The sequence below is a fragment of the Lissotriton helveticus genome, chromosome 3_1, assembly GCF_964261635.1.
Source record: "Lissotriton helveticus chromosome 3_1, aLisHel1.1, whole genome shotgun sequence".
Lineage (NCBI taxonomy): Eukaryota > Metazoa > Chordata > Amphibia > Caudata > Salamandridae > Lissotriton > Lissotriton helveticus.
Window position 1 is genome coordinate 350,020,759 of NC_136061.1, and position 15,274 is coordinate 350,036,032.

Below are 15,274 nucleotides of genomic sequence, written 5' to 3' on the forward strand. Positions count from 1 at the left end.
TGAGAGGTGGTCAACCAATCACAATGCTTGCCTTGTGGGCAATAACTACCATTTGTAGACATGTTTCCTGACCATCCAGTGTGCACAGTTTCGTTTTATACTCCAGTTTATCCTTTTTTAAGCACAAATCATACCTTACTTTTTCACATCAGCAAAGTCAGTGTTGAATCAGGACAAAGACCCAATGGAAATTCTTCTGCAGTGCTAAAGCTTTTTTTCCTAGCACCTGCAGTTGAATTAAATGCTTCCCAAGTTGCACTGATACTGTATTGTATACCCACTCCACGCCTAGCTTCACTTGCTGGGAAAAGCACGCACTATCATCCACAGAATTTGAAAAACAGGAACTCGTGTGGTGTGTCAGGCTGGCTTTTGTTCCCTTTGCAAACCAAGGTATGGATCTGGCATACAGTAACAGTAGGGAGAGAACGCCTGCTTCCATTGGCTGTCTTCAGGATCCATCCTAGCCTCTCAAAGGTTCCAGTGAGAACCTGGATTTTTTTTTGAGTGAGTATCAAAGTGGTGACAATAGGCTAATTGCCCTTCACTCCTCATTATAGGCCCAATTCTGCAAAGGTGGGCCATTAAATTGGATGACTGTTTTATGTTCAGGGTGAGTAGGAAGCAGGGTTATAAAGTAGACAGGGACAGTTAGCCAGTTTATCTCCTTTGTTTGGTGACATGAGGGAGACCACTGCTAAGATCCTTACTCCCTAGGTTCTGGAAAACTTAAACAGTGTTTGCCTTTACTCTCAAGCATCTGACTCTTTGTCGATTACTAGCAGGGTGATGTGTACAGGAGCCAAATAGTGCGCTCATCATTCCTGGAAACGTCCTTACTGCAGAGGAGACATGCATATGAGAGCTTGCAAGCTGAGAATGGGGAGAAGAGGAAAACGCCTCTGGGGGAAAAAAACAGATGACCTACTACTAAAATAATTTTTGCCTCAGATAGGCATTGTTTTACATGCATTTTTTTAAAACCTATTTTATATTAAAAGAGAATGGTCCTGCTTCTTTTAAAACAGATTTTTATTTTGAAAGAACAGTTCTGAGCACAGGTGGAGATAATGAATTTATGAATAATTACCATTTAATTGAGATCAACGTTTCTTGCCTATGACAAACACAGCGCGTCCTGTTTTTCAGGGTTACCATATTTAAGATTCCCTATAAAGGGGATTAGTAGTTCACATTATACCTTCATGCTTCCTAGGTGACTCTGCCACTCTGCTCCACGGATCACACCTCCTGGGATGTTCTCATCTGTTACATATAAAAAAAAAAAAAAAGAATTTGGTGTGAAGAGTGTATATGGCAGCTGGAGGCAAATCGGAAAGGAGGGCGGGTCCACACTGCATTTACATACCTGACTTGTTGGCACATCCTGGGTGGCCCATGTGCATTATTGGATGGTTATTTGCATATACAGAGGCCAAATGTTGTAGGGTTTCTTTATTCTCCTCTACAATAAAATAAAGAGTGCACTTCAGATATAAGAAAAACAAAAATGGAACTACGGTCAGTTAAAGGAGCAGGCTCATTCATCAGCGAACTCGGATTCTAGATTTTTAGTAGTGCAATAGTGTTTCTATAGTGTGAACCTAGCCAAAATACAGTGGGTAGGTGCAATGTTAACGTTAGAAAGATGTTCACAGAATTAATTTTGCAGGCTCTGGTCATTACCATGGCAAATGTACAAATTACAATCCTGTGTTTGGGGACTGGAAAAATACGTCTTTCAAGTCCAAGTTTGGTGCTCTCTTTACTAGACTCCTTCCTACATTCAAACTTTTGATACTACAACTATACAATTATTAGTGAAAATATTCTGCGATTCGTAACTTTTCCCCATGTTAAGCTAGATACAAACATGGTTGATAAATACTTTCAGCATGAATTCTAAATGCCACACACCTGTCTGAACGGGTTTGTCGTATGGATACGTGACTAGTAAGGATCCACCATCTAGAACAACGGAGAGGCTGAAGTCCTGCTTCTTAATCAAGTTGTCAATGATTGCTTTTGTCTCTGGTTCACTCTCGCCAACGTACCCGGAGGAATTGCCTAAAATGAGTCACAAAATACATGCTTTGTTAATATACATAGGCTCATGGTCCAATATTAGCACTAGGAGTTGCCTTACAATGGTGTCTGTCTTCCTGTATATAAACTGACATGTGGAAGCTCTACGGAACTTTCAAGAAACCAAGTGTTACCCTTTCTGGGGGAATGGAAAAGATACCTCTATTATCAAGCCCTGAAAAGAGTGAAAGACCTGGGGGAGACAATGCGCCACTCATCATTTTCGAGAGGACACCTCTTTATGTGTGATTCAAAGAATGGTGGGGGAGGAGAGCATGGTTCGTGAGTACCAAAAATCTAGATAAAGTGACAAGCTACCCTACTGATAACCACAATAGGCAAATGACTCAGTGGTACAACCCTCTCACGTATACACACAAATATACTAATTTTTAATGTAGTACTGGGCTGTTTAACAGCTCAATGAGAAAAAGAAATGAAGTATTATTTTTCAAGTCACTCAATAATGGTGCTGAACCTTACGGAAGAGCCAACCTTAAATCTTTTCTGCAGTATTGTGCAGGTCCTGTTTAAAATCTTTGCACGAGATCATTTCACAGTAAACTAACCTTTCTTTACAAGTTTCATACAACTCCTAACAAGGATACAGCAATGCTCTACTGAAACTAGTTCATAAAGTGTCTAATAATCAAGAAGTTATGTGCACACTTAGTCCCATTTGAGAATACTCCCTTTTAAGTTATAAGCTTATTTAGTACAATGTAACAAATGACTAAAGTAAGCATAAACCAGGCGGAACAAGTTACACGTGTTCCACATTAATCCTGAGGCACTTTACTACTAGGAGGATTCATGCGTGCAAATAACAAGTTACTTACCTTTAGGAATGCTTTTTCCGTTACAGACCAACTAGCTGCAGATTCCTCACCTTTTCAATATGCCCCATGCATCGGACTGGATCTGTAAACTTTTTTGCAGTATCTCTGCACACTGACATCAGTTGCATTCGAGAAGGTCCGCGCCCCCTTGGTGTGGCCAGTGTGCAGATTCCTAGACTTGGGATCTTATTACTGAATAGAGTCCAACCAGAGGACAGTAAGGAAGGGAGTGTCTGTGAGGAATCAGCGGCTAGACAGATGGTGTATCTATTAGAACGAGCGTTACCGAAGATAAATAACTTCTTCTGATAGAGACTTCAATTCCCAGATTACTTACCTTCTGAAGAGATACCAAAGCAGTACCTATTCGGAGGTGGGTCTGTGAATGGACAAAAATCAAAGTCCTTCAGGACCTGGCAGGAAAAATGTCCCTCTTAGTGAACTTGACTTTCAAAACAATAGTACTTGGTGAACGTATAAGGTCCCACTGTGTCATGATACGGAGGAATCCCGCTTGAACCCTTTTAAAAAACGCAAAACAGTAGACTTAAACAATGACCCGTTCCACTGACACAGCAACTGCAAAAAGCTAAAAGAACCAAAAGGTACTCTAACTTAACCCAAAGCAAGGCCTTGCCGGGATAGGGCCAAAATAAATAAAACATCGGTTAACCTTGCCTGAAGGGGGTGTATCTACAGAGTGCTGCACTGAACTACAAGTTTATCCTAATGACAGGAGCATACAGTTTTCGTTGAAGGATTCCTGGCCGCGCAGAGGACACCAGCCACCACCAGAGGAAGGTTAAATGTGACTAGCTGTCCCACATCAATCGTCAAGCATTAAGATGAAGTTTGTGAAGGCACTGGTGCAGTACCCTACCCTACCCTACTGCTGCAACAGGAGATCCTCCCGAGGGTGCAGCCTGATCAGATGACAGATGTTCAAGTTCTGGATACAATGTTCTCCCCGCCCAATTCGGAGCCATTCGGATGTTCGAGAACTGTCGGTCCTCATCTTCGTGAGAACTAGAGACAGGAGTGGAATCAGAGAGGAAGTCATACAAGAGTCCACAGTTCTACTCAAGGCAGAACACATCTCTGGATGAGAGACATCTTAAAAACGCCAACGCTCAGAAGTGCCGACATTGCACATTCTCAGCGGTGGCATCGAAATCGAATTCAGGTTCTCTCAATTTGCCCAAGAGACCTTGCACCACTTCTGAGAGTAACTGACACTCATGATCCAAAAGTCGCCAATGGCGGAGTTTGTTCACACTGGCATATTCAGAGAGCCTGGTAGGTGGTTCATCACCAGGAAAACTGCTTGGTGGTCCAGTTATTGTCAGAAGCCTAAGGCGTCAGTAACTCCACCAGCTCAGTTTGTTGCAGTACTACATGGCGGTGGTGATGTTAGTGAGAATCTGAACCAGCCATCCCCTAATGGTTGGAATGAGGGCTTTCAACACCAAGTGGATGATCTTCAGCTCCATACCTCAGCTCCACAAGACTGATATGGAGCCGGGAGTCTGCCAGAGACCTCTTCTCTAAACCTTTCCCAAATGGCCACACCATCCCAGAAGTGATGCATCAGTCAGCACTGTTTGGGAAAGGAAGAGGGGTCTTCCAAAGACCCAATCATGAGACAATAACCACCAGTGGAGATCTTTTTCAGTCTCCTCCGAAATCTGAAGGTAGTTGGAGAGGTATCCTTGATGTTGCGCCCACTGAGACTTCAGATCCCACTGCAGAGCCTGCATATGTCACCAGGATGCAGAAGCCCGCAGTCTCAGAGTCGACTTCACTGAAATCCAGGACAGAGGCTGAAATATGGGGATTGTAGCCTGAAGGTCCTGGAGTCTCCTTCCAGGGAAAATGCACAAAACCGAACTGTGTCCAGAATGGCTCTGTGTCCAGAATAGGACGGTATGAGGAGTCAGGTGTGCCTTTGGTATGTTGCATAAATGAGGTTGTAGTATTTTGGAGGTTGATAAAACTGCTTGAGGCACGCCCACCTACAACAGGAAGTAGTCGAGGTGGGAGAAGACTGGCACCCATGACCTCTAAAGGTATGCTGCTACCACTGCTTCTTTCATGAACACCAGAGGGACGCTAGTGAGACTGAAGGGGAGCATGGAAAACTAGAATGCTCCTGTCGCACCACGAACCACAGGTAGCACCAATAAGCCTGAAGAATGGATATATAGAAATCAGTGTTCTGCAGGTCCAATGCCACCAACCAACCTCCAGGCACAAGGGCACACTAGATCTGGGTCAGGGTGAGAATTTCGAATTTTCCTTCTGTAGCAAGGTGTTGAGCGGCTGCAGGTCTAATGCAGGATGACAGCTTCTGTCCTACTTGGGCACCAGACATTAGGGGGGAATACTAACCACGTTCTACTTCTGGCGCTGGCACCCTCTCAATAGACCCTTTGGCCAAACGGGCTTGCACTTCCTGCTGCAAAATGGCATGAGATGGTCCTCTGTCAGTCGCTGGGGGTTGGGGTGGGGGGGAGGGGTTGGTGGAAGGTGCAGCGGGTCGAGAGAATGAAAGGTAGGGCATATCCTCAGAACAATCTGCAGGACCTACCCGTCTGATGTTATTGCCCGCCAACACAGCAAGAAATGTCCCACTGAGTGGCTGTGCACCACGAAGAACACACTGAAGGGGTTTGGCAGGTGTAGCCGGGGCTGGATAGGGGAGGGGGTAGCAGCCTGGGCAGTCTGGTGAACTTAATAGCAGGGGTGGTGGGCTCCACAGCCACGACAGTGAAAACTGCTGGAGCCTTGTGGAGGGTGGATTGGCTGGGGGAATGGAGTACCTCTGCAGAAGCCGTAAAAGTGCGGGAGGGATGATGGGTCTGGTGAGGCGGGGCAGACAATCCCAAGGACCGTGCAGTGGCCCTTTTCTTCAATTGCTCAATAGTGGAGTCTGCCTTGTACCTATACAGGCGAGTGCCATTAAACGGCATGTCCATGAGGGATGACTGGACATTGCAAGAATCAAAGGTGGACCACAGCCAAGCGTTGCAGATAATGGCACCATTGGTGCCAATGACTTGCACAATTAAATATATACAGTCCATGTCAAATGAATTGTGAACGTGGTCGCGTGATGACCGTCCTGTATAGCCTGGGCAAGGACAGGTCGGAAATCATCAGGGACACTTGGGAGGACTTGAAGCACCCAATCCCAATGACGTGGGAATAGCGCCCCAAAGAAGTGGGAATAGCGCCCCTGCAAGGCATTTACAGATCGAAGTGCCAGGCGGGTGGAGGAGGAGACCATTTTGCAGATGGTCTCCACCTGTTCAGGCTTCCTAATAGGGGGATTACCCGGGAATGTGTTTGGGTTAGTTTTGCTGGCCAATCCCTGCACCACCAAGCTTTCACAGAAGAGGTGCTGAGAAGAATGCTGGGTTGCCTAGGGCCGGATGGTGGCGCTGTGCTATCTGGCGGTTGTCCGGAAGGCCTGAGCAAGGTTTTCTCATACCCCGAATAAAGCATCATGAAGGCCTCAAAGGTTAAGTAGGACTCGTTGGACATTTTCTAAAGCGGAAGGACTTCCGTAGACACATTGGTCTTGCCTCCTTGGTGGGGCCTGAAAGTGAAATACCCAGCCACTCTACGCATAACCATGGTGCATGACTGACTTTCCTCATTAGCCTGGCCCTGGAGTGAGAGAAGCCCTGTCTCAGGGAAATTATCAGAGCCACTAGCCTCCTGCAGGTCGTCATATACCAATCTAGTCACCTGCATTATAGTCACTGTTTGAACCCATGCCGAAAAATCAACACAAGGTGTGCGCTGGTAACTGTAGAGACAGACCAAGTGGAGGAAGTGGGGCCTCAACAGCGGCAAAGCTCGGCTGAGGTCGGACCGGCACTGACTCTTCATTGAAAAAGGCAATTGGAGCCTCTTTATCCAGCGCCAATGGACTGAGCATCGGCACTGAAGTGCCTGGAACCTTCATGGACAGAGATGCTTAGTTGAGTTTTGAGACTGGCCCGCTGGGGGTGGAGGGGTATTCCAACCTGGGCCGAGTGTAATCAGGGTGAAGAAGCTCTAGGCTCTCTTGGGCCCACAGGTGTACCAGAGGGAGTTGACAAGGATCCAAAGCGATGGAGCATGGTCTCCCAGAAGTCTTCAATCTGTTTAGGAGTGGTGGAATGCCACGGAAACTTGGTTTGTGTTTGGAACAAGCTGCAGGATCAGCTCCTAAATCGAACAACTTCGGGAGAAAGATCGAGAACTATGGCGTCACACTTTTGCCTACTTTGGGGAGTGGGAAAGGTGGGAAGACTCAAAAGTCAGCTTAGATTTCTTGTGTTTTTCTTCATCTTACCTGAGGACTTTGAGGAAGACAGACAACTGGAATGACTCATGCAATTTCTGGATCTCAAATGGGAACAAACTGGGGACCAGTCTTGTTGAGGAGTCTTCTGGTGCATGGAGATGTAGAGTTTAGCCTTATAGTCTTGTATGGCTTTTGGGTTCATTGACGAACAGTCACTACAGAGCTTAGAATTGTGGCTCGACCTCAGGCCCCACACGTAAACCTGGTGATGGTCTGTCACAGACCTTTGTTTGCGACAGTCCTTACTTTTATTTTGTGAGGCGACATGTCCCTGGCACACTGAAAAAGATAATTTTATTTTAGATAAGGTAACAAAAAAAAAAACACAAGACAAAGCTCTGGATCAGTTTCTGGTGTTTCGGAAAGAAAGGAACGGATGTCATTGCACAAGAGTGTTGCCTATATAGGCTCCACAAGTCATTTCCGGAGTGAAATGGCATCCGGGTGGAGCCATACAGTACTACCTACCCGTACGCAGTACTGCTCAAAAGATTCCAGATCCAGTCTGATGCCTGGGGAATAGTCAAAAGGTGACAAATCAGCAGCTAGACATATCTATCAGAAAAAAACTGTTAATCCTAGCATTGTTTTACATGATGATACTCTCTTTAGCACTCCACCACATATAGGGGTTATTAAGCACTGTCCAACTGGGCTTAATTCTTACTTGTAAAATCTGTGTCCAGGTCCTTGCCGTGAGCATTGGTTTGCCCAATCTTTGATGAACAGTCTTTCTCCTGTGCACGCTCTCTTCCATCTGGGTTCACTGATGGTACAATCACAATTCTCGTCTGATCGATTAGCTAGGGAGTGAAAGAAACAAGTTAGCAAGAGGCGTCAAAATTAATCTAAAATGTTTTCAGTTCGAATGTTTTACTTCAGTCCTTGCTAGAAAGTGGAAGCGACTCCTAAGAGGAAGAGCATGATGACAGAGTGCTGACAATTGTCTTATGCCTAGATTACACCTTACATTTATCAGTTGTGAGCACAAACAGGATGCAGAGTGGTAATTTGTCTTGAAAGAAAATAATATAATGAATGTAATAGCTGAATGCTAACAAATTCTGTAAGTGATACTTTTCTGGGTACAAGCAGGGACGTTGGATCTCTGAAATATTTATATTTTTTGTTTCTACCAGCTTGTTTCTATAGCTAGGAGTAATGTTCTATAGTTAGGAGTAATGCATGGAGTGACTGCAACTTTCGGGAGCAAAAGTAAGAGCTCTATATTGCAGCTGCTCACAAGTCCAGCCGATACATGCCGATTTGTCAGGTGGACATTTACCATGGAGGCTGTAGGATTAGTTTTGCTTGTCAGTTAAAGGAGAGTACATGTGCAGTTTGAGAACCTGGTCCGGTAGCCTCAGGCCTCGTTCTTGCTGATCTTTTCTAGCTGTACCCTGCTTTTCTTCCCCCGGAGGATGTTCCAGAAAGGCACAGAGTCCCACAGTTCCTGCAACACTCTACCCATATTATAATCATGTTTTTTGGGGGTTGGAGGGAGAACTATGAGCCACCTATATCGGATTGTGTCACATCACAGTCCTAGCCAGCGAACCTCATCCAGTGCTCTGCATCTCAGGGAACATGAGAGAAACCGCTGTTTTAATTTATTGACCATCAGCCCGATCTTTAAACCTGTATAATTCTCTCATCAATATAGGCAGGTATCTGTCTGGCTAACTAATATACACCGACTCATCAGCTGTGTATAGTGAGATTGCATGCAAAACCCCGCCAGTCATGTTGCCCCAATCGTGCAGTACTTCCCACAACTTAATTGCCAGTGGCTAAATCACCAAAGTGAATAACAATGACAAGAGGACAGTCCAACCTGGCGATCCTCTCCACTCAGCAGACACAGTGGTACCAGACCTTACTCTGGCCACCAGGTTGGTACATGATATCTAGATAAATTGTTTGAAGATAGGGCTAATTCTCATTCGTCTCAGGAGACACATATGTACTTATCGTGTCAAACGTTTTTTTCTATATCAAGCGCAACTAGCGCCTTTAGCACCTCATACAGGTATTAGCTGTCTCATGTAGGACATCGCTCAAGCTTCTTAAATTTAATAATGTGCTACGCCTCATGCAGACAATTCACCGGTCACAATATTAATCAATCTGTTCTCCAGAACTTTTGGTAATATTTTCACCTCAACATCGTGGATAATTGTCTGTAGGCTGCTACCTGTGATTGAGATCCCAACTTGGCTTAGGCACCATCACCACAATAGCTTCCCTCATGCTGATTAGGAACCAACCTGTGTCTGATATTAGCATGATAACACTCTGCCAGTCAACCATCCGAGCCCGGAAACTTCCTCGGAGTAAACTCTTGATAATTTGTCAACTCTGTCTGTGTAATACCTGCTTTCAAGTTTGTTGGTTGTTCAGCTGTGACTCTGGGTATGTTATCAACTTCTAATATGTCTCTATGCCAGTGCAAAGGGGGCTGAAAAAACCTGTTTTAAGCACTGTTGAAAGTGTCATTTATGCAGACTTGAGTGTAGGCCGTGCCCCTGTCTAGGTGCTCCAGGCATCATAACGCAAGGGGGCCACTTCCTCTCCAGAAGGCATCCAAGCGTCTGCCAGATTTATCTCCTTATTAGTGCAGCGTCTGTTTTGAGGACCACCTCGTCTAGGATGTTCTACATTTCTCTCACCCTATGTTTTGTTTCCATGCACTCTCCTCACACCGTCGGGTCTAGCATCTGACATTCCTGCAAAGTTGCCAACTGTACCTCTGTGAACACTGCTACTAAGCTAGTCTCCCACCATACAATTTCTCCAGAAATTCTGTCCCCATAACTACCTTCATTGCTTCCCAGTCTACCAGGACGCTGCCAGTCGCCAGGACCTTCTTATCTTTGTTTCGGATTTCCCATCTATGTCACAGTATGGCTAGATTATCTTACTCTAGTAAAGAGCTCAAAAACGTAAATAAACCTGATCTTAAACTACCAGTGGACCTAAGGGAAATCGCTAATACCTGTATGCATAAACCACTGTTTAAAGGATGTTGTACCACCTGCACAACCAAACTAAAATGTAATTTAGCTAAAACCATAACCACCAAACCGCTAAAGGCAATTTATCTGAATGCCTGCTCAATCCCCAGGCATGCGCTAGAGCTTTGGAACCTTCTGGACATGGAAACACCAGATATCTGCTTTATAACAGACCTGGTTACATGACCATACCTCCTCCGCTGGCCTCTTCCCCTCTTAGAGCAATTTTCCCAATACAACTCTGAGGAAGTGGCCAAGGCCATGAAAAAAATTAAATCAGGCTCACCAGCCGATCTTGTGTCACCAAATTTTTCTGTCTAAAATTGTTCCAGTGCTTCTTGACAGTATCACAAATCTATTTAATAGGTCACTGTCAATATCAGTGGTCCCAATGATATGGAAAGCAGCCAGAGTCAGATCAATTCTAAAAAACCTACTGCAGACCCAAAACTTTTAACCAACTATCGTCCAATCTCGCTGCTCCCTTACTTCGGGAAGGTACTCGAGTCACTGGTTAACCAGCATCTCGTAGACCATCTCGAGAGTCATGGTTTACTCGATCCTTCACAGTCTGGTTTCAGGGCCGTCTATAGTACTGACACGACGCGGGTAGAAGTCACTGACAACCTCCGACTCGCATTGGATAGAGGAAAGTCATCTATTCTCATCCTGCTGGGTCTATCAGCAGCTTTTGACACATATCCCATAGCATTCTTGAACAATGGCTCTAGGATATTGGTGTCAGGAGGAAGGCCCTGAAATCCCTTAAAAGCTATCGAACAGATAGAGTCACTGCAGTACAGATTGGTGATTTAGTTTCATGTAGCAGACCTGTTAAGATGGGAGTGCCACAGGGCTCAATTTTGAGCCCTACGCTATTTATTTTAACCTCTTGCATGCTCATGACAAGGTGAGCTCGTCATGAGGCACACTGGAGCTGTGCTCATGACAAGGTGAACTCGTCATGTAGGATGGGATCTTGGAAATTTCAGCACCCAGCGGGAATTGCCTTAGCAGCCAAGTGGTTAAATGACCCCTCTGGCCACGGTGATCAGATCATACGGCTTTGACATAGTGTCATATGCCGATGATACTCAGATTCTGATCACCCTTGGACCTAACCCTATGGATACAAAATCACGTTTTAAGAATTGTATGTCTCACATAAAAAGATGGATGAACATCAACCACCTACAATTAAATGGAAGCAAGACTGAGAAAGTACTTTTTGGTAAGACTCACAAGCACTGGTCTGATGACTGGTGGCCTCCAAATCTCGGTCCTTGCCCACCCCCAAAGCAGACAGTGATGAATTTATGAATTCAAATTGATAATCCAAATTCAAATTCAAAAGATGCTTTATTCGGTTTGTAAAGAAATACAACCATATAGCAACATACATTTAAAAGAAATTTGACACAATACTAAATTATGCTATCCAAAAGAAATAAAAGAAATACAATCTTACATAATAGCGCTCATGATAGGACATTTTAGCAGTATTAATAGAGCATAGTCATTGGGTCGTTCAATTATTGGCTTAAGATTTTAGCAATCCTACGACCTTTAATTATGTACAAATATGCAATTTAAAGTGCTAAATATTGTCTCTAGATTTAGTAAATGTGCAAATTGGCAATTCTAAAGTGCATATGCAAGTAGCAGCACCTAGTCTAACCATTAACTAAAACAATGATAAAATACAAGTGATAAGCCAACCCTACAAAAAATATAATAGTAGCAGCAATTAGTCCAACAAACATGTGTGCAAAATACAAATACTTGATTCAGCAGCATCAATTTTAAAGTGCATAGTACATTTAGCAGCTAAAGGAACTCATATAATAATTGATTTTCTTGCAGAAATACATTTTAAAATATAAGTAGCCACATAAAAGCATACATCTGGGGACTCTAGGTTAAACACTAGTGTCATTGCTGTTTGTAGATGAGGCGTATTGTATTTTAAAAAGATGGGTTTCAAGTAATATTTCCTTAAAAAAGTATAAAAAGTACAAGACAGCATAAAGTGACACGTGCCCTGTTTTGATTTGCCATCACATGGGCATACACAGGTTCCAGGTTTTTTAGGCACAGGAAAAGCCACAAGATGATGCACAATTCCTAGGCGGAGGCGGGTTAAAACAAATCGATGGGAGGGAATACTAACTGTTACAAAATAAGATTGAAAGCCTACATTCATATTATATTGTTGGTAAAGATTGAATGTACTCTGTTTAGTATATTTTTTCATCCTGGTCTCTTCTGTAAATTTCATAAACGAGACCTTCAGCTCCCGCTTTGATAAAATGGGGTCCATTATTAATTCATTGTAAATGTCCAATCCATATAAAGTTTTATACCAATGATGTATATGCTTCAGCCAAGGAATGTTCGAACGGCGATCAAGTTTGATACAATCTGTTATTACGTCCTGCGTAAACTTGGTTTCCTCTTTTGCCCATATTGAGCGCCATAAGGATAGAGGACGAAGGGCAATTAGATCATTGATATAGTACATATCTAATTCCTTGTGTATTAGCTCCGTTGAAGCCGTAACTGGAACACTGATTAATCTTTTTAAAAACACATTCTCCCTCACCTGAATAGATTTGGTACACTGTACATCATACCCCCATATTCCAGCTCCGTATATAGCTGAGGAGATGCATCTAGCATTAAAAAGGGTTAGCATTTCACGAATTCTTCGATCCCCTAATTTAGCAGCAAATCTAAAAATACAGTTTGTATTCCGGGCCATTTTGAAAAGGACACTATTTTGTTCATTAATCCATTTCCCATTTCCCGAAAAGGTGATGCCTAAATAGCAAAAACTATTAACAGATTCTAGTTTCTCTCCTTCTAGGAAAAAAGATTTATTTTTCCTAATGTTCTTACCACAAACCATAGTAACAGTCTTTCCTTTATTAATTTTCAAGTTTCTGTTTTTAATAAAAATATGGAATTGGTCAATTAATTGTTGTAGTCCATTATGTGTCCTAGAAAGGAGGACCGCATCGTCCGCGTATAAAAGGATGGGGACGGGGTTACCATTTATAGTTGGAGCATCAGATTTAATCAATTTTAAAAATGTATCCACATGATTAATAAAAAGTGAAAATAGTAGAGGGGCAAGTACGCATCCTTGACGGATGCCTCTCTTAACTTCAAAGAAGGGGGTACACTCACCATCTGTTCCAAACCTTACTTTGCTTGATAAATTACTATACAAGCGAGCTAGCAGATGGATAATTTCAATGGGGGCGCCCATCGTTAGTAATATGGGCCAGAGCAGTGCGTGTTCCACCAGATCGAACGCGGAACTCAAGTCGGCAAAGCATAAAAAAAGGTTACCAGATTTGGCTTTAGTATACTTGCCGACTAGGAGTTCCAGGTTCATGCACTGCTCCATTGTTCCCAATCCCCTACGAAACCCATACTGCACTGGGGACAGAATGTTATTCTCCTCGACCCAGGCTTCCAATCTCACTAATAGGACTCGACTGAGGATTTTAACTGTCGAGTCCAAAAGAGAGATTGGACGATAATTCCTTGCCTCTGACCTGGATCCTTTTTTATAAAGGGGTATAATAATTGATTGGCCCCATGTCAGTGGTAGTTTATCTTCCACCGCTGCGTTAAAGTAACGAGTTAGGATTGGGGCCCATAATGTTATTTCATGCTTATAAAAATCCATGGGTACCCCATCGGGCCCGGGTGCTTTACCACCCTTACTATTTTTAATTGCATCTGTCACTTCGTATAAGGTTAAAAACAAGTGCATTTTCTTCCAATTAAAACATACGGTAGGCCCATCAAATTTAAGATCCGAATTAAAAATCTCAGAAAAATGTGCGATCCATGCAAGACAGCTGACATGGGAACTGACCTCGGGGGTATTTTCATTCTTTAAGAATGGGCCATTAATCGTTTCCCAAAAGAGTTTATGGTTTTTAGTTACAGCGGCCATATCGAGTTTATTCCAGGCCTCGTCCTGTAGCTCCCTTTTCCTAATTGACAGGGCCAGTTTATAATTAGTACGTTCTTCTCTGACTCTTTCTTTATTTCTAGGTTTAGTATTAAGTACACTTTAATTTTTTCAGGGTCTCGGCACAATGTTTATCAAACCACACAGTTTTGTTTCTTTTAACACTTCTGTTTCTTTTTAACAGGGAGTTTTCAACTGTGCATGTAATTTTCATAAAATTGGAGAGAACCTCAGGTGCTATCACATTAGGTGCAAGGCAGTATTCAACCTCTCTGGTACATTTACCAAGAATATCCTTTGTTAGTTTATTAGGGTCAATCTTAATCCACTTGATTCTTGTACCATTTGGTCTTTCGGCGGAAATCCCGTGAACTGCTTTACTTTTCACAACGCTTTTTTGACCCCAACCCATTAACTCCACAGAGATGCTGTTGTGATCACTCACAGGCTGCTCTATTACCCAGACATTGGTGAAAATTGAACCACTGGACACCAAGATATGATCAATATTGGTATGGGCATCTCTCCCCCTAAAAGTTGGACAAATTTCATTATTATTGTTTTTTGTACAATCGAGCAATTCCAAATTAAACTTGGCTATTAAATTATTCAGTGCGCTGCCATAATTACTATGCGGGAAGTGATTAACATAAATACTGTCACCCTCTACATAATCCTCGTGGTGACCACATATCCCCTTCCGGGGCATATCTGCAGGCTTGGATGTTAAAGTCGCCTGACCACAGAATTACAAAGTTATTCTTAGAGAGAGTGAATGCAGCTTCAATAGCGCATTCGACATCGGGGACAATCATATCACGTTTAGGGCCCACAATATTATTATAAAAATTTACAACAATTAGATCCCTACCATGACTATGTTTTAGGCGCACAATAGACGCATGCTGGCAAACTATCGAATGCTCCCCAAGAGTAAATTCTGTCAATTTAGTTGAAACCAGAGTCAGCAGACCTCCCTTAGCTCTACCAGCTT

The 15,274-nt window shown here is 43.3% G+C and overlaps 1 protein-coding gene across 1 annotated transcript in view; it reads right to left on the minus strand.

Moving 5' to 3' along the window:
- The window catches only part of CPD (carboxypeptidase D), a 626,198-nt gene that overhangs the window by 84,496 nt on the left and 526,428 nt on the right, over positions 1-15,274 (minus strand). The window contains exons 14-17 of the mRNA XM_078680013.1: positions 7,946-8,081; positions 1,918-2,067; positions 1,370-1,465; positions 1,202-1,266 (exon numbers count right to left, since the gene is read on the minus strand). Of these exons, the coding sequence (XP_078536139.1) occupies positions 1,202-1,266; positions 1,370-1,465; positions 1,918-2,067; positions 7,946-8,081 (447 nt within the window). The remainder of the gene's footprint in view (positions 1-1,201; positions 1,267-1,369; positions 1,466-1,917; positions 2,068-7,945; positions 8,082-15,274) is intronic.